The 19,070-nt window shown below is 36.3% G+C and overlaps 1 protein-coding gene across 3 annotated transcripts; it reads left to right on the top strand.

The window, feature by feature from the left end:
- Positions 1-2,942: 2,942 nt before the first annotated feature.
- On the top strand, positions 2,943-17,438 carry kif15 (kinesin family member 15). Of its 3 annotated transcripts, none has more exons than XM_061743778.1 (35): positions 2,943-3,091; positions 3,838-3,868; positions 4,197-4,383; positions 4,517-4,593; positions 4,692-4,729; positions 4,843-4,940; positions 5,043-5,222; positions 5,463-5,672; positions 5,768-5,893; positions 6,043-6,165; positions 6,282-6,429; positions 6,609-6,661; positions 6,756-6,965; positions 8,537-8,702; positions 8,784-8,925; positions 9,493-9,634; positions 10,167-10,325; positions 10,401-10,529; positions 10,615-10,720; positions 10,841-11,006; positions 11,088-11,238; positions 11,347-11,432; positions 11,553-11,631; positions 11,717-11,803; positions 11,897-12,001; positions 12,128-12,250; positions 12,732-12,878; positions 12,985-13,077; positions 13,262-13,426; positions 13,666-13,769; positions 13,856-13,922; positions 14,029-14,066; positions 14,159-14,291; positions 16,967-17,098; positions 17,202-17,438. In XM_061743778.1, exons 1-35 carry the CDS (start codon positions 3,073-3,075, stop codon positions 17,280-17,282), a joined length of 4,101 nt encoding a protein of 1,366 aa, XP_061599762.1. In that variant the 5' UTR covers positions 2,943-3,072; the 3' UTR covers positions 17,283-17,438. The 3 variants fall into 3 exon arrangements, with proteins under 3 accessions (XP_061599762.1, XP_061599761.1, XP_061599760.1); XM_061743777.1 differs by having other exon boundaries at positions 6,570-6,661; XM_061743776.1 differs by having other exon boundaries at positions 6,570-6,661; positions 8,537-8,925.
- The last annotated feature ends 1,632 nt before the right edge of the window (positions 17,439-19,070 follow it).

The following is a 19,070-nucleotide window of genomic DNA, read 5'->3' as shown; positions in this document are numbered from 1 at the left end:
GTCTAACTTCCATTTAATTATCATAGATGTATTATATTTGATTCATGACCTTTACACCACACCCATAGTCAAAAGAAGAAGAATTTCAACAAAATAAAGGATAAATAAATAAATCTATTAAAGTTGAAAAGAGGAGAAAAGAGGATAATTTCTTAACTTGATTCCAGGACACAGCGTGGTTAATAAGGTGTTACATTCAATACATAAATAAGTGTGTATGAGCTCTGCTAGTCAGAACTCTGTTTATTAAGATATGCAGTTCATAATCCTAAAAATCTCATGGAAGGCTGCTGGACTTTGTAGATTTTGGATTCACATGCTCGATTTAACCCATATATGATATTTGTGTTTTTGTCCATTTTGTTGGTTGCAAACATAGACTATGTAATTAATGCACAAACTATACACAACGTCATCCATAGGTTTCCTCAATAGTGGATTTGAAGCCTTTTACCTCATGCCACTGTGCTGCTGTGTCATCGCAAATAGACGACACCAAGAGGCCTGAGAACACATCCACCTATTTTAGTTTGGTTTTTAGTTTATACTAACCGATGATGCTAATGAATATTGCTTTACATTAATTATCATCAAATAATCAAGTCTAAACATCATCATTCATTTCGGAATTACATCTGAAATGAATATTGCTTTACATTAATTATCATCAAATAATCAAGTCTAAACATCATCATTCATTTCGGAATTACATCTGAAATGAATATTGCTTTACATTAATTATCATCAAATAATCAAGTCTAAACATCATCATTCATTTCGGAATTACATCTGAAATGGGACTTGTCAGAGCTGGAATGAGGACTAGCAGAGATTTATGATAGTTAACAAAAAACTAAAAAGACTAAATCAGAAACTAAGAATAAAAAAAAAAAATCTTATTTGAATTACTCATAATAAAGAATAAGGGATTTTTGTATAGCATTATTGGGAGGATTTTTTCACCCTAGATTTTTCTTTTGTCAACATCTGTAAGTAAAATCCTTAAGAACAAAAATTACTAACAAATTGGAATAAAACAGAAGAATAAAACAGAACTAAAACCAACTTTTCAAAACTAAATACTAATAATGTGCTTATTAAACTAAATATGAAATAATGAAATAATCAAACAAACTGAAAAACGAAATAATAATCAAAACTCTCAAAAAATTCAAAACTATTATAATAGTTTGAATTCCACAGAGCTCTGCTGGGACGCTGCCACTCGACTCGTTGCTTGCGGTATATTAGTCTGCTCCTTCACTGGTATTGTTACTTGATGTACTGCAGGAAAAAACAGACTTCCACTTGAAAGGATCCTGAAATAATCTAACATGGCTCCCAGTTTACCAGTTTATGATACAAGCTAGAAGAGACGTGGACCTTCCAACACATATCTGCAATGGTGGCAAATTTAATTTCTATAGTGAAATCAGAACTAACTGCTGTGTGTAACTAATGTTTAGTTTGCACAAACTGCATGCTTCAGTAAGCTTCAGACCAGAGGCTCCAGAGTCACTTCAGTGCAGTTGACAGCACAAAAATACAGACAAATAAATAAATAAATATACAATTGTTGTTTTTTTTAGTTGAATGTATTCTGAGCATGTAATAACACACACACACACACACACACACACACACACACACACACACACACATATATATATATATATATATATATATATATATATATATATATATATATATATATATATATATATATATAAAATAAACAAAAGTTCAGTTTTAAATACATACCCAAAAAGGAGTGGGTATGAGTATGGATTTACTAAATTCCACCACTTCTCCCAGAATATCAATATCAAGATATTCAAATATGAATGCTTCCTCAGTGTATACATATTCGCCTTAAATATGAATGATCATTCTCTTTTAGCTCTATATTTACAACTCATAACCTATGGAGAAAGCAATATGGTGCAAAGTGCATGGTAGCAAATGTGATGACAGCTCACCACTGGCTGGCAGCCAATCAAAAGCCTTGGCCTGTATTCATAAATACATATATTTGCTAATATAATTTTACCTGAGGTGGTATGAAAAAGGTCATGGAGACAACTTTTTTTTTTTTTTAAACTAAGCTCTAACTATGTTTATTTCTACTTAACATGGGAGTCCATGGAGATTGACTTACTTTTGGAGCCAGCCCCCAATGGTCAGTTATTGACCTGCCATCGCCTGATATTTGGGTTAAGCCTGAATTATGGTTCCACGTTAAATCGACGCAGAGCCTACGCCGTAGAGTACGGGGTACCCTACGGCATAGGCTCTGCCTTGGTGTAACGCGGAACCATAAATCATCCTTTACATTCCGGGTGGCCTCGACCCGGCCGGGTGTTCTGCCAATTTCTGCTACCTGCCGAGAAATGCTACTTTGTGGTTCTGCACATGCGCACATTCGATTTTCGAAGTTTGATTGCCACTCTAAATTGATAATATGGTATGTTGAGTATTTGATCCTTCAAAAATACACTACCCATGACATGAATAGCATTACACTTTGTGAACATTATACGACAAAGAGAGAAAAAAACCCAATTCTATCGCTTTATTTGATATTCATTCAGTCAAATCTACTTTATTTAACCAGGTCATTAATAACACATTCTTATTTACAATGACGGCCTGGCAAGTGACAAGGACCATTTGGGGGAAAATGAAGTGGGCTAGGGAGTAAAACAGTAAAATTGTTGCTCTACAAAGGTAGAAAACCATTAGGTAGCATTTTTTGGCAAAGCAGCAGAAATTGGCAGAACACCGGTGCTTGGCTCTGGGTTCATTCCATGGATGTGGATGGATACGGTTCATTCTTTCCCACAGGTCAACGCTTGGTGGCGGTAATGCATTTCCGCGTCGGTTGACATCCGCCCTAATAGAAGACGTAGAAGAAGAAGCAGCAGGAGGAGGCGTCAGTGAATCAATCTGCCCGCCAATTTTAAAGGATGTAAACAATGTCGACTGAAATCCTCTGACTTTTTAACAACATTTTCCTCATGCGGCGAGAAACCTACATATTACCTCGTAACAGTTAATACCTCTTCAAGAACAATGAATTCCAGTGGAAAAGGTAGCGCACTAAACACATTTATTTTGTGGGCTGTTGTGCGTTTAGCTTAACCTGTTGCCATAGTCAGTATGTCGGTAGTTTTTCTCCAGTTAAATGACTTCTAACATGATTGTGCAAGGATACTCTGATAACCTAATCTCTTTTTTACGATAATTTGACTCCTCAGCTCTAATGGGAAAGACGGTAAAATGTGTGACCTCGAAATTAGCAGTTAAAATGTTTTATGTCTCTTTAGTACCGCCGTTGAATTGGTTTGATATTGGATATTGGATATTATGAAGTCAACACCCATAAAACTTGTGATACATAGGCTACCACTGATTTTGGTCAAACCACTTGTGATGTGTTCATGGTCATCTAGACCATATATCACGAGAGTAATTATTATAAAATCATATTATGGGCTGATTTAATGTGGTTTAATGAATTTAACACCCATAAAACTTGTGATACAAAACACCGATTGTTTTCATTAAACCTCATTAAATCAGCCCATATATATATGATTTTTAAATAATTACTGTTTTGTGATATATAGTCTAGATGACCATGAACACATCACAAGTGGTTTGACCAAAATCAGTGGTATGTATCACAAGTTTTATGGGTGTTGAATTCATAATATCCAATATCGAATATCAAACCAATTCAACCGCGGTCTCTTTAGTTCTAAGAAGCTAATAACGCAGGTGGCAGCGCACACGTTTAATACATTTATAGATAAACAAGTATGTATCTTTTAACAGGATTTGGCGATTCGACCATCCTTGGTTCCAGGTAATGCTTGTTTCATCCACACCATCAACATCAACTCTTTGTCACAGACTATTTAGATATTTAATGTTAAAACTAAGATGTAGCAGTCTCACCATCTTAATCCACGACCAGACTCATACCAGATATTATTTGACTAATCCCCGTAAAACATGTTATGGTTGTTGATGTTTCCTGTTTGGTCATTGAAAAGTGTTATAGCTTGCCAAAAAACACTGAAGGCAAGTTAGCCGCATATGAACAAAGTCAACTGAAGTATCATTGCCTTTCCTGCTTTTTTTAATTATCTTCATCCAAGTTGTATGACTATTGACATTTTCTTGTTTTACAGTTCTGACAACGATTCGATTAAAGTTTTCGTCCGAGTGCGACCTCCTACCCAAGGGACTGGGCTGACCACAGATGGAGATCAGAATTTGTGTCTCACAGTCACCTCACCCAACACAGTTCGTCTACTCTCAAAGCCAGAACCAAGGACCTTCACTTATGATCTTGTTGCAGACATGGACGCATCCCAGGTTTGTAAAACATGATCATTGTATTACCAATGTTTGTATTGGATGTTTGAATTTTGAAGTGGTCACTTAATCCATAGTGGATGTGGATAAATTAGCTCTCAGTGTGTGATAGTTGTCTTTGATTCTATTACAGGACTCTGTGTTCAACAGTGTGGCCAAGAATATTGTTGAGTCCTGCATGAGTGGATATAATGGCACTATATTTGCCTAGTAAGTGCCTGTTTTTTATTTACAAGCATAAATAAGAAATAATTTGCAGCATTCCGTTTAATCTGGGACCACACATTCAATTTCTCTTATTTTTGCAGTGGACAAACAGGCTCAGGAAAAACCTTTACCATGCTTGGTAAGAATTAAATATTATTATTTACAGTATTTCTTTTTTCAAACAAACTCAAGGCAACTTGAGTAAGCACTGCAGTAATTTAACAAAAGACACTTCTCCCATCTCAACTCTAGGACCATCTGAATTGGACAACTTCACGGATGATAAGAGGGGAGTTATTCCTAGAAGTTTTGAGTACCTGTTTTTTCTCATTAACAGAGAAGCTGAAAAGGTACTTTAACATGTTATCCCAAGGATAAAATGTTGTCAACCAATATTTTATTTGTTTGCTTTTAAATAAATCTCATTCTTAATTTTTTTTTTTCCTAATCAGTCTGTCACCTCCAAGAGTTTCCTCTGCAAATGTTCATTTATTGAAATATACAATGAACAAATCTATGACCTCCTGGATACAGCCTCTGCCAGCCTGTTTGTCAGGGAGAACATAAAGAAGGGTGTATTTGTTGAGGGAGCTGTGGAGAAATTTGTGAACTCAGCAGCAGAAGCCTATCAGGTAAGTAATACAAGTCAGTAGAGCTTCACAGCTTCACTTCATATTTTGATATTTGATTACAATAATATCTGACCAGTTTAAGAACATTTTTCCCATATCTATCACATATGCATTTTCATTCCTTTTATTTGTTTTAAGCTGTATAAATCTTTAATGAATTTGGATTAAATCGTTTATATAATACTGCCTATTATAGTATCCTATTTAACAACTGTACATCATTTGTTTGTAATTGTTCAGGTATTGTCTATGGGCTGGCGCAATCGACGTGTGGCTTCCACCTCCATGAACCGGGAATCTTCAAGATCTCATGCAGTGTTCACTATGACTTTGGAGTCCAAAGAGTCCATTAATGAGGTGGTGAACATTCGAATGTCTCAACTAAACCTGGTTGATCTGGCAGGATCTGAGAGACAAAAAGACACCCACACAGAAGGGTCCAGACTCAAGGTAAAGCATTGTGTCAGAATACTGTCACATTTAAGTGATATTTTAGCATTTTTTGTTGTCTGTAACACCTGTTATCTGCATTAATCTTAATGCAGGAGGCCAGCAGTATCAACCGCTCCCTCATGTGCCTTGGCCAAGTGATCATGGCACTAGTGGACGTGTCCAACGGAAAGAACCGTCACATCTGCTACAGGGATTCTAAACTCACTTTCTTGCTCCGGGTAATTGTCTGTGCTCACAAAACAGCCATTAGTGGTGTGTTTTTGAAGATTGTGTAACATTGCTTTGCATGTAATTGTGGAAACTGAACAGATCTGGTATTATATCTGATATTGTTGCATGCAGTTGAATATTTCTATTGTTATTTCAGGATTCTCTTGGAGGAAATGCAAAGACCTGCATCATAGCCAATGTGCACCCTGGTTCAAAGTGCTTTGGAGAAACATTGTCCACTTTGCATTTTGCCCAGAGAGCAAAGCTGATCAAAAATAAGGTATGTCATATAGCAGAACTTCAAAACTAGACGGATTAAACAAGATTCTGGTGATTTCTTAATTCAAACTCTTTATCATTTGATCAATTTGTGCCGGCATTTTTTGACTTTGACAGGCTGTCATCAATGAAGACACACAAGGAAATGTGAGGCAGTTACAGGGGGAAGTGAGGAAGCTGAAGGAACAACTTGCACAAGTGCTTGCATCTCAGGGAGTGCCCTACATGAGAGATGTAGCACCAGGAGGACCTGAAGTCCCTATCGGTAACAATATGAACATCAAACGTATATTACGAAATGTATTCTGCCCTGGAACCTCAGAACTTCCTGTTTATGCTCTGCTCCAAAATCTAGTTTTATTCTTGATACAACTGCTTGTTTTTAAAAATTACTTGTCTTATCAGGCCCATCTGTTGAAAATCTCCATGACATCTCATTTAAAGAAAAGTTCATGGCTGCTGTTCGTCTGTGGAAGAAGCAAGATGATGAGAAGAAGGTGAGTGGATTGTCATTGATTTTGGAAAATTGTTTACTTGTGACAAAATAAAGTTGGTGCAAAACACTAAACAGTTATGTTTGACCGCACTCAGTTGCTGCTCAAGAAGGTGGCTCAGCTCGAGGAGGCCTGGACACAAAAAGACAAGTTTATCCATTCCAGCAGAATGATCATCAGGTTTCGGGAAGATCACATCTCTCGCCTTGAGAAAAAACTGAAGGACGGACAAAGCTCGATGTCAGACAAGGAATCTCAGGCTGTGATTGGCCAGCTGAAAGAAGAGCTTAAGATCTTGAGAGATCAGGTAAAAGTATTAAAAAATATATATATATACATATATATATATATATATATATATATATATATATATATGTACAATATATTTATTCCCTGTTGGTGCCAAATACAGTCAAGGTTGAACATAGAAATTATGCAACAAACCTCCAGAATACTGATCAATGATTAGATTGTTTCAAGTCTAGTTTATTTATAAAGCACTTTAAAAACAACAACAGTTGACCCAAGTGCTGGAAAAGCAAAGAAAAAAGAAAAAAAACAGGACAATGTAAATAATATACACATAAATAAAATAAAGCAATCATGTTAAGTTAAATGCTAGTGAGTAAAAATGAGTTTTAAGATGAGATTTAAAAACAGCCAAAGAAGGAGCCAGGCGTATGTGCAGCAGCAGCTCGTTCCAGAGTTTGGGGCAGTTACTGCAAAGGCCCGGTCCCCCCTGCTCTTTAGCCTGGAGGGGGAACCGTTAGGCAGAGTTGGTCAGCTGACCTAAGAGCTCCAGAAGGTCTATGGGCATTTCAAAGACCTGCGATGTAAGAAGGTGCAAGACCATGTAAAGATTTAAAAACAAATAAAAGAATTTTAAAATGGATCCTATAACGGAGTGTTTCTCAACCCTGATCCTCAAGCCCCCCCCCAGTCCTGCATGTTTTAGATGTTTCCCTGCACCAACACACCTGATTCTAATTAATGGTCCTCATTAGCTTGTCACCAAGGTCTGCACAACTCTGTTGATGAGACAGGTACTTGTATCACGGTGTGTTGAACCAGGGAAACATCTAAAACATGCAGGACAAGGGGGGCTTGAGGACCAGGGTTGGGAAACACTGCTATAACGGATGGGGGGAGCCAATGAAGAGCTGCGATCCCAGGTGTAATATGGTCCCGCCTTCACGTTCTGGTTAAGAGGCGAGCTGCAGCGTTTTGAACCAACTGCAGGTGGGACAGGGAGGAACAGCTAACGCCTGCATACAGTGCATTGCAGTGGTCTAGGCGGGATGACACAAAGGCGTGTATAACTTTCTCAAAGCTTTTGAAAGATAAAAAGGGTTTAACCTTGGAAAAAAGCCTCTATTGGAAGAAACTAGATTTTACAACTGCGTTAATTTGTTTCTCCATTTTAAACAGTCCAAACTTACACCAAGGTCTTTGGCAGTATCTTTGACATGTGGTTATAGGGGTCCTAGATCTACATATGAGTTACAGCTAGCACTGGGAAAAAAAACTAGGACCTCAGTTTTATTTTCATTAAAATTTAAAAAGTTTAAAGCCATGCAGGCTTTGATGTCCTCAAGACAGCCTAGTAATCTTTTAATACTTTATAAAACTTTACATAATATAGGCTGCGCTGCCTCTGCAATTTTCTTCTTTGGATGGTTAGACAGTTGTTTGTCTAATAATTACAGTATATCTGCTTTACAGGTAGATGTGCAATAGTGGAGACATCCTATAATTCAGATCTCATAACACCCTTTTTGCATTTTCAGATTGAGTCTTTGCACTCCCAATGTTTTTTTTTAAAGGAATACTTTCAGTGTGCGCTGTTCATCACCAATTTTCTCCCTTCTGCCTTTTAAGGTTGAGCATCATCCCAAGATGACTCGATATGCAGCAGAGAATTACAGTCTCAGAGAAGAGAACCGTCAACTACGTTCTCTTGAATCCGTGATGAAAGCTGAAGAAATTGCTGCCCAACTTACTGCTGAGTTGGAAGCAGTCTTGCTGAAGCACGTGGAGTCGGATGGTATGACAAATAATCATAAAAATATATTTCAAAGTAAAGATGGTTCATATTTAACTCCAATTATCACATCTTGTGCTACAGCATCTGGAGTCTTGTCTACTTCTGTGGGATCAGATGCTGTTTCTGCAGCAACAATTGAGAGACTCAATGGTAAACTGCTTCAGAAACAGTCAGACTTCACAGCTGTCCTCCAGGCCTTTGAAGAGTACAAAGATGCCACCAAGTAAGGAGGTTATTTAATGAAGAAAATTATTCTAAATCTTAACTTGCATGATGGTATTAAAAAAAAAAAAAGTTTTCAAAACATGAGCTATCAAAAAACTCAACATGCCAAAGTGATTGCCATCATGAAATCCTGTAAGTAAACAGCAGGAAACCTTTGTAGTGCTCTTTCATATTTGAGCTTTTCTTTAACATCTTTGCAAGAAAATAAAGTCAACTGGATGTATTATAGGGCCTCATGTAGTTTACTAATCTGCTCATATTCACTGCCCTTTTAAACTGGTAAATCTGCTAAACAAGATCTTCTTTTTTTTAAATTTATTTTAATTTCATCTAAAAGTACTTCCATCTTCCCCTGCTTTTTAATTCCTCTGTTTAATATTGTCCTTAACTTTAGGTTCAGGAACATGTTTTTGCAACAGTTGTATTCTTATTTTTTTTATTTATTTTTTGTTTACTTCTTCCTTTTGAGTTCGTTGCAATCTCAGATCTTTTAGTAAAATTTGCAGTAGTTCAGTGACGCCTTTTTGCAGTTCTGTACAGCTTCAAGTCCTACTTTGTGTTTCAGGAAACAATTGTCTCAGTTGGAGTCTGAGAAAAGATACCTCAACAAGTCTAACAAGCATTTGGAAAACATTTTGGAAGCCACACAAGCTTGTAAAATGCAGGAAGTTTCCGAACTGAACAGAATTCATGTTGAAACTTTAAAGGTGAGTACATATTGATTCAAATTTGTTCTTAACATTATTTTATGCAATGTGTTGTCATACAGTCAAACGGAGGAAAAACAGCACATTTTCATTCCATACTAAGGTTCTTCTTTTTTCATCAGAATGTCAAAAAAATAATCTGTCCATCGCCAGGTCATAAAATTAGATGAATACAACCTCAGATGAACAACGCATGAATTATAACACTGTGACTTCCAGCTACACCAAATTTCAGAAGTAGTGTGTAACAAAAAAAAAATTATACTCTCCCAGATTCACATTCTTATGGCTCCAAAACCAGACTGTATATTCAACCTTCACTTGAACGGCATGCTTGGCATTGTTTGGAAATGCCCCTATATCCTTAACTAAATTGACGGGTAGAAGTAACTGCTTCTTATCCCTGATCTCTGATCTGATCTCTGTTTGATAAGATTTTTTGCTTTCATGATACATAAAAGCATAAAATTGAAGAAGTCTGTTTTTCTGTATTTTTCTGAGTTTTTATCTTTGAAACATCTATTTCAATCAGATTCTCACCACCCCTACAAAAGCGTACAATCTGCGGTCTCGCCTTGTGCCGCTCTCCAGTCCAGAGCATCTGAATGAAGGTGGAGACGACATTTGGGCTGAGCAGCCTCCATCAGATATGACTGAAATGGCCTTGACAGAAGAACTGCGTCAAGTGCAAGTAATGGGGATTCTCCTTTATGCAAAATAAATTGAGTCCTTGGGTTTACTTAACTGTTTCCTAATGTCCCATCAGGATCAAACAAGCCTTGTTCAGACACAGTTAAATGAAGAGGAGCTGAAGAACAGCAAGTTGTTGCAGCAACTTGCAAAGCTGGAAGAACAGCTTGCTGCGATATCTCAAGAGGCTGTTTGCAAGGAGGAGGTAGAATTACTTAGGTGTGTTGAAATTTTGTGATATGACATCTATTTGCCCATCTTTTCTAACTGTATACCAATTGTCGATCCAGCAACTTTCTGCTGAAAGAGCTAATAGGAACAAAGATCAGCTTACCTTTCAGGAAACCATCAACAGCCTGCAACAGAACCTTCAGTCGGAACAGCAAGCTGCAGAAGGTTAGGCTCTGATATTAAGTAGGGCGTTTAGACTTTTGCTGCTAGTTTGAAACTACAAATCTTGCAGCAGAAGGACATTCTGTTTTGACTTGAGACAGCAATTGTCTTGCTTTTCCTCAGTTCTGAAGAGTGAGATCTGCGATCTTCGTTTGGTTCTGGAGTCATCTGACAAGGAGCTTGTCTCTGTGAAGAAAACGCTCAAAGACAGCCAGAATGAGCATCAGCAAGAGATGAGCCAGCTCTCGAGCAGTCTGATCAGCACACAGCTCCAACTTGACAAAGTCCAGTAAGCATATATTCTTAGTGCTCTGCTCTGGGTTGATATAATGTGGAGCATGTGTTAAAATCCCAAATATCCCAATTCCAGGCTGGAGTGGGAGCAGCTTCTGGAACAACATCGGACTCTGCAGGATTCATTTGACCAGCTGCAGGCTGAGGCTAGGTTTGAGGCTGATCAGGCTAATCAGCAGCTGCAAGACAAGCAACAGGAGACTGATCAGCTGAAGGCAGAGGTTATGGTAAATGGACTCTACAACTTTACTGAAATGTAAACTCTGATGTTTCAGCTCTTTTTTTTTTTGTCCATCTGATTTCTTGCTTTATTTATTTTTTCCTTATTACTGAAGAACCTGAAGTGTTGCCTGCAAGCTGAGAATGAACACACAAGCAGTCTGACCTCCCAGTTGAGAGAAAATAAAGAAAGCATGTCGAAGTACGTTTTGTACATTTACATTTTTACTGTAAGCCTTTTTCAATAACTGTATTCACTCTTATATTAACATGAGTGATATTCATTTATTTATTTATTTATTTATTTATTTTTTTCCTTCAGAGAACTTGTTGAAATCGTGGAGCAGAACACACAGCTCCAAAAACAAGTGTCAGACCTGACTGTACAAAATCAACAACAGGTCAGTCCACAGAATACTGTGCATACTTAATTATATCAATTAATTGCATTTTAATTGTTAAACCTGGGTATCTTATGTTTTGAAGTCCTTAGAACTTGGAAATCTGGAGCAGAATTTAAACAATAACAATGAAAGGATGAAAAACTTGGAGCATAAGATTGAACAAGACAAAGTAAACAATTTTTTCTTTTTTTGTTTTGCTTCTTCAATTATTACCTTAGTATGCCAGCTGCCCCTTTTAATACCTATTCCTTTTGTATGGCAGGATGTTGTTTTAGACCTCGTGAACCAAATCAGAGACCTCCGAAGTGAGCTGAGCCAAAAGGATGAGACGATCTGCCACCTTTCTGGAGACATCAAAGAAATTACTGTACTTTTCCTCTTTGTCTGTCTTACATGATTACACTACTTTTTGTAGCTTTCTATTCCATTACGTCATCAATTTGCACTGTATATCAAGGGAATGTTCATTATCTTTACTGCCATTGTCTTTTAGGCCAAATATGATGCTGCCTGTCTTGAAAGAGAAAACATTTGGGAGCAGAACTCTAAGATGCAGACAGAAATCTGTGACCTGAAAGAGAAGTTGGACAGAAACGTGACATCTAATAAAATAGAGGTAATGCAGTTGTCATTTTTTATTTTTTTTTCCCCCTCTTTGGCTTTATTGATTCTTGACAAGTGATTCTAGCTGTTACCTCTTGGTTTTGTTGCTGAGGAAAACTGTTAGATGATATGTATGCAACCTTAAATCAGAAAAACGTGGAAAGATATGGAAACTGTTAAACTGCTGTAAAACAAACAGCAGTTTTTACTTTTTTTCCTGACGTATTTCTTTGTAAACATTCTGTATCCAAGATATGTAATGTTACTGGTAACATACATTTATTTTTGCTTTTCAGGCCTGCAACACATTTTGTAAAACATTGTAAATGGGGCATTTAGTGCTAGTAATGATGAGAAAGGACAGCAAAAACATTGTGTTTATTGCATTTTCCATATAATCCATGTCATTAATTTAAAAAAAAAAAAGAAAAAAAAAGATTTTGATTATAAAATGAGCTATACACTTCAATGCATGTGTTTTTTCTTTTCTGTAGGTTGAGGTCTTGCAGGAGGAAATTTCTTATGCTACCGAGGAGGTTGAGAGACTCACTAAGGTCTTAGATGAGCAGAACAGCCTCCTCCAAGCTGTTCAAGAGCAAACTGTGCAAAAAGAGGACATCATAAAGAACCTACAGGAAAAAGTAATTTTTTTTTGTTGTTTTATCACATAGTAAATGGATAATAAAAATCATAAACACTAAAATCTAAACAAAATTAATAATTTCCTAAATGTTCTTTTCATATCAGGTGAAACAACAACAAGAAGCTGTTGAGAAAACTATTCGAATTGGAGATTTCAGACATGCTGAGCTGACAGTCACACCTAAATCAATACCTCGAGTAAAACTTTTTAATGCTACAAAATATTTGCTTCAATAAACACTCTTTAAAATATATCTACAACAAGGAAGCATGCATAACTTATTTTACTGTTCTAGTTATTTCATTTCCATCAGCAGTGTATGATTTGCTAATTTCATTTTTTTTAATCTTTTTTTTTTTATTTTGTGTTTTCTTTTTAAAGACTCCTCGTACTCCATGCAGCTTCGGCAGGGACTTGAGTCAGGTGTTGGAGAGCCAGGAGTTGGAGCTGGAGAGCAGACGTTCCTCCATGATGTCAATGGATATTCTTCTAGCTGAACTGAACGCTGAGAGGACTGCCAAGAATGATGAAATCCAAAGGCTTAAGGTTTAATTATGCACAAACTTTTAATGTACCTATTGTAATTTCCAATTTGACTGTTTGTTTCACTGTTTCAACTTGGATTATAAAGAAATGTTAGGATTCAGTCTATTAAAGAATAAAAATTTATGACGATGGCTTTTAAAAAAAAAAAATATTATGATAATTATTTGCCTTTAAAATCATTGCAGTTACTTAAGCTTGAATTGGTTTTCAATTTGGACTTTTATATTTCCTATTCACAGGCAACGCTGGCTGACAAAGAGATATTCCTGACGGAAATTCAGGGTTTGCTTGATAAGTTTTACAACAATCAGAGCCAACTGACGCAGAATGGAATTAATAATTGGTGGGGTTACTTAATATGGGTATTGCACTTTTATTTCATTTATGAGTTTTTAAATGGGTAAAATTGTTAATGTTGTCTTTTTTCAGCGAGGAGTTTAATGAAGCCATCAGGCAGTCCTTGCTCAAAGAGCTGCAGGAAGAGAGAGCAGATAAGGTCCGTATCTATTTCTCTGCTGAGCTTGTTAATTCTCTTGAGTTCATTCATGTTGCTTTTTTGTGTGTTGCTTTTTTTATTTATTTATTTTTTAATCAATCAACAGGGAAAAACAATGCAGAAGCTTTCTGATACTCAAAAAAGGTAAGCTCTTGAGTGGGAGAGTATTGTTAAATGAGATGGTTTCTAATTGTATGGCATTTTAAACATTCACCCCCCTCTCTCCTGTGGATTAGACTGCAAACACAAGAATCTGTGCTGGCTCAGTCTCAGACATGCATCCAAGAACTGACCGCTGAGCTCAGGAACCGCTGTGTAGAGTTGAAAGACCTGGGCCAAAGGATGCATGAAGAGGAAAAGCTCCTCCAGGTATAGGTTTGACATTTTGGGGAAGTTTAATTTTCAGGTGCAATACAAGAAATTCATTTTAACAATTAATATATTCTAACCCTTAACCCAAATGCTTATATACTTAATGTGATTTGAGTGAGTTATGTACTATGTGCATAGGACTAAAATTGGCTCTGAACCTGCAGTAATTCTAAAATTACACCCCAACATCTGTATTTAGTTTCGTGCATTCGGATGAATAAGCAAGGTCTGTGCTTTACCATAATTCACAGACATTGATCATGGAAGTGGCATCCAGGCCTTGCATTTTATTAAAATATTACCTTTTATTAACCATTGAATTTGAATAGTGCTTTAAAAGCATCTGATCAGAAATTAAAGTTAGATTTCATTGACCACACAGTACACCACATTTTGTGAAGTGACAAAATCGGAAAATGGCATATTGGCCAGTGTTTTAAGTTGCCATGGTAACAGTAAACGTAACCATAGCTTCTGTTGAAGCACTAAAGGTTTGGTGCTGTCAGAGAGACTATGTGGTTGATGAAATATAATATCACACCGTGTGCCAGAATTGCCACAATTACACAGAAAAAGATGCAGAAAAGGTGACGAGAGGAATTTCTTAAAAAAAAAAAGATTATTAGTATTACTGACATGAGCATCTGGACAAAATTAATTTCATCTCATGACCTCAGTGTTTGCTGAAATAGGGAAGGTAATTTGTGGTGGCATTTTTACTTTACAAATGACAGACATGTTGAATTTGGCCCCAATAAAAATCACAGACATCCTCCGTGATTATTATAAATGAATGCAAATCCCTAGACAGTTTTCATCCTGTGCGAATGGGATTATATGTTAACCAGCACAATATAAAACCAGGACGCTGGTGCATAATGTAAAGTACAGTTGGAGAACAGTTTTATTAGCAGTACCTAAAGTCATCTCGCAAGAGTAAAAAGTATGTATTTTTACCTGCAAAAAAATATGTTAACAGACCAGCCAAACATGAATGAGTTCAAAAACTTCTTAAATATATAAAAATTAGTTTCATACACCATTGTCTTCTCTGCACCGGGAGTGCATTTGCTCAGTACGCTGACAGATCTCAGACGAGCAGAAATAAAGATTGCGTAAAGATTGGGCAAACAGAACTAAGTTTGTTTATCTTATTTTAACTAAATCAAACTGCTTAAATGCAAAGCAACAAAACCAACACTTCAAATTCAACATATTTTGGTAGCTTAACAACTATGAAATCAATTGCCTGTAGAATTATTTTAGGCACCAGATGGAGTCATGTGATAATGAAAGCCAGGGAGGGAAGGACAATCATAATTAGTGGTGATGAATGAATCGATGAGCTTTCCCTGTTGAAAATTTGGAAATTCCAGGTGTATAATTGTCAAAGCAGTGGTAGGTATTTGATGATCCTTGGCTCTCTACCCGGGTGACTCCCAAATAGATTCACTGAGTGGAACACTAGTAATTGAATTAGTTGTAGTACAGCCCTCCAATGGCACATCATTCCCAGGAAGAGTTGAAAAATATTAAAAAACAAAAATAATGTCACAACTCAGAAACCAGACCATGACAAATAACAGAGAGGGCAAGTGCAGATCGAAAACATATTTATTCGGTAACTTTAAATAATAAAAATAAGCAAACAAAGGGTTGAAATGGTGCCGGCAGGAAAGAGCACCCACTGCCAGAGGAGGTCATTTATCCTATGGCTCCCAATGCATGCCAGGTGCATCTCATCTGCAGCAATCAAGACACATACCTTAGGGGCAATCGCCCTGGCACACACCATGCAGGGCCGTAACCTGTGAAAGTATGTGTTCCCAGGGGAACCCACCATTATCCCAGCGTTATAACAAAGTAAGCGAACCGAAACACAATAAGAACACAAAATATACTGGCACAGAGTTGTTTTACAAATTCCTTTATTCATGGAAGGTGCATTTATTTGACCAAAATAGACATTTCTAAGTGAAAGTTTCATAACTAGATGGAATAATTGGCATTATAGACTTCCATGTGCTGGGGGCTGTTACAGAAGACAGCTAAAGCTAGCCTACTGGGCCACTCCCAAGTTCACCACAGGGCCTGTTTAACAGTGTATTATCATAATTCAGTGTCCCCAGTCTTATCACATGTTTGAATCAGTTGTTTTCTAATACATGTATGGTGTTTGGAAACAAATCTTGGAATTTGCCTTTCACTTTAGAGTACTTGAATGTAAATTGGAGCCACAACCAGCAGGTGCTAAAGCAAAGCTTATGGTGGATGCAACTGCTAAAGACATTAGACCATCTTAGTTTGCCATTTTATATTATCATCTTCAATCTGTTTGTATAGTTCTCAAGATGCTTATCTACCTGTACTTATGTTAGCATGGCGCAGCTGAGGTCTGGTAACTGACTCAGACACCATTCTTGTTTTCTTGTGATTATATAATAGTTTGATATTCTGCCACTCTAGTTTCTAGTTCGGGCTCAGTATTAAACCTTTACCTTAAAAAGCCATTAACAACATAATCAAATTAGGATTTCTATCTTGGCTTAATAGGATAAATAACTTTAAAATCATTAGAAAAAAAAAATGTAAGTAAAGTTGTCTTGCCTTGACTTCCATACATAAAGCATCTCTGCTATTTTAAAATTACAGTAACTTTTGATTTCTTGCAGGAGAACGAGGTGCTCCGTAGCCAGAACATTAAGCTTTCGGAGGAGAATGGAAAACTTGTAGGACATAAGAACCACAAACAGAGGATTGAATATCTGGTCAAACTGAAAAAGGACAACACCAGACTTCAAGAGGTGACTAACATTTAATGGAATTCAAGGTTGCCCCCGCGACCCTGTAAACTTAATACATCAATAATCCTTTGCATTTCTATTTTTCATGTCTCCCCCCTTCTAGGAAAATGAGAAGCTCAGAACAGAAATGAGTTTTTTGCAAGAGAATGCTGCATGTCCATCACTGGAGATGATTAAACTGTGAACACCTTTCCCAGTCAAGAGTTTTTTTGTTTTTTTTTTATTCTTTTTTTTAATATATATACTTAATCTAGTATGAACTATTAAAACAATGTGATTTATATTTCGTTTTTATTCCAGTGACTGTACTTCAATATTTTACTCAGAAGTGTTTATATTAATACTCCTTCAACATGATCTGGAAAGACATAGGCAATAATAAACCTTTTGAATAGTGCTGTTCCATCTTTTATTGGTCTTGTTGAGCTGATTCGGATAGAAATTACAACATTTAATCACACTGTATTTGGAAATGTCTTAATTATAACAATTGACTTTGTCTGGTGCTATGGACTTGAGTTGTATCAATGCTGTTATGTTGGCCGTCTTTTCTCTATCATACTGTGGTGTACAGCTAATGGTTTATGGAAAAATTAGATTTTCTTCTATTGTAACTATTTTCTTCTTTACCTTATACATGAGTAAACTTTGACTTTCTTCATATTTTACTGTGTCAGAAGTCATTTTAAAGTGATAAGACAAACAAAAAACATGAATCTGTTACTAAAATAGTTGAACATTAATTTCTTCTCCATTGAAGTACTTTCCCCTAGTCTTTATGTTAAAAGTGGATACAAGTTTGCGCATAAAAAACCATAAATGCATCTTGTAACTTTTTTAAGTAGGGTTGCCATCGTCCCGTATTTATAAACTAAAGTACCTTCCCCGTATTGAGCTGAAAAGGGACGCACTCTGTCCCGTATTACTGTGTTTAACTACAACTGTAGCCTACATTCATACAGCCTTTTTGTTGCACTTCTGTTATTGCACTAAAAATGTGCAGTATTACAGAATGGATGTTCTGCTTTCTTTCTATTGTTTTATATTAATTCATACAATTTTAAGGTAAGCTGGACAGGTTCCTGTTTAAGAAAGATACTTATTTTATTCAGTTTCTTTTGTTATTTTGTATTAAAGTGAATTGCTGGATAACAATTTGTTTTCCATGTGTTCATGGCATTCAAAAATATGCATTAAATTCAATTCAGGTTCGAGTCCAATAGTTAAAAAAAATCTTTTCACTCAAAAAAAGGGGCTAAAAAAATTCACCACGCCAGGAAAGGTGAAGGCAATCGCGTTGGCTGATGAGGTGTCCCTTATTTATTTTACAGGGAGTTGGCAACCCTAGTATGGAGGATTTTTTTGTGCCAAAATTAAATAAATAAATACTTAATTAATTAATTAATTAATTAAAATGGGAATGAAATATATAATTAATTAAATGTGTCTAATTAAAATGGGAATTAAATATATCATTGATTAATTAAATGTTTCATTAATTAAAATTAGAATAAAATATGTCAATTAATTCAAATACAATTCATTTGAAGTAAACTATTATTTCAGCATTTAATTAATGAATAACACATTTAATTAATGATTTCATGTTGTGTGTGAATCATGAAATGTAAAACTGCATTTAATTAATGACACATTTAATTAACGAATGATATATTTCATTCCCATTTAAATTAATTAATGACACTTTTAATTCATTAATGTTATATTTAATCCCATTTTAATTAATCAATGATGTATTTATTTATTTAATTTTGGCACAAAAAATCCTCCATACCCTAGTTGTGAGGTCATTGCAATGGTTAACGCGGCCGCACGGGGGCGCCGTGGAGTCTCCAGGTGGTTCTTGATCCCGCGGCCGCCACGCTGACGCAGCAGCATGAAGAAAACCAACGCGGAGGAAATCTCCAAAAGGTTTGCTTTGGCGACCAAGTTCGCCAACATAACAGTCACC

The sequence above is a fragment of the Cololabis saira genome, chromosome 16 (assembly GCF_033807715.1).
Source record: "Cololabis saira isolate AMF1-May2022 chromosome 16, fColSai1.1, whole genome shotgun sequence".
Classification (NCBI taxonomy): Eukaryota; Metazoa; Chordata; class Actinopteri; order Beloniformes; family Belonidae; genus Cololabis; species Cololabis saira.
This window is presented reverse-complemented; position numbering and strand designations above follow the sequence as displayed.

Bases quoted from the DNA above. Each gene is read 5' to 3' on its own strand.
- kif15 (XM_061743776.1), top strand. The intron at 6,966-8,536 runs GTAAAAGTATTA...CTGCCTTTTAAG, and splicing joins TTAAGATCTTGAGAGATCAG to GTTGAGCATCATCCCAAGAT. The intron at 13,078-13,261 runs GTAAAACTTTTT...TTCTTTTTAAAG, and splicing joins CACCTAAATCAATACCTCGA to ACTCCTCGTACTCCATGCAG.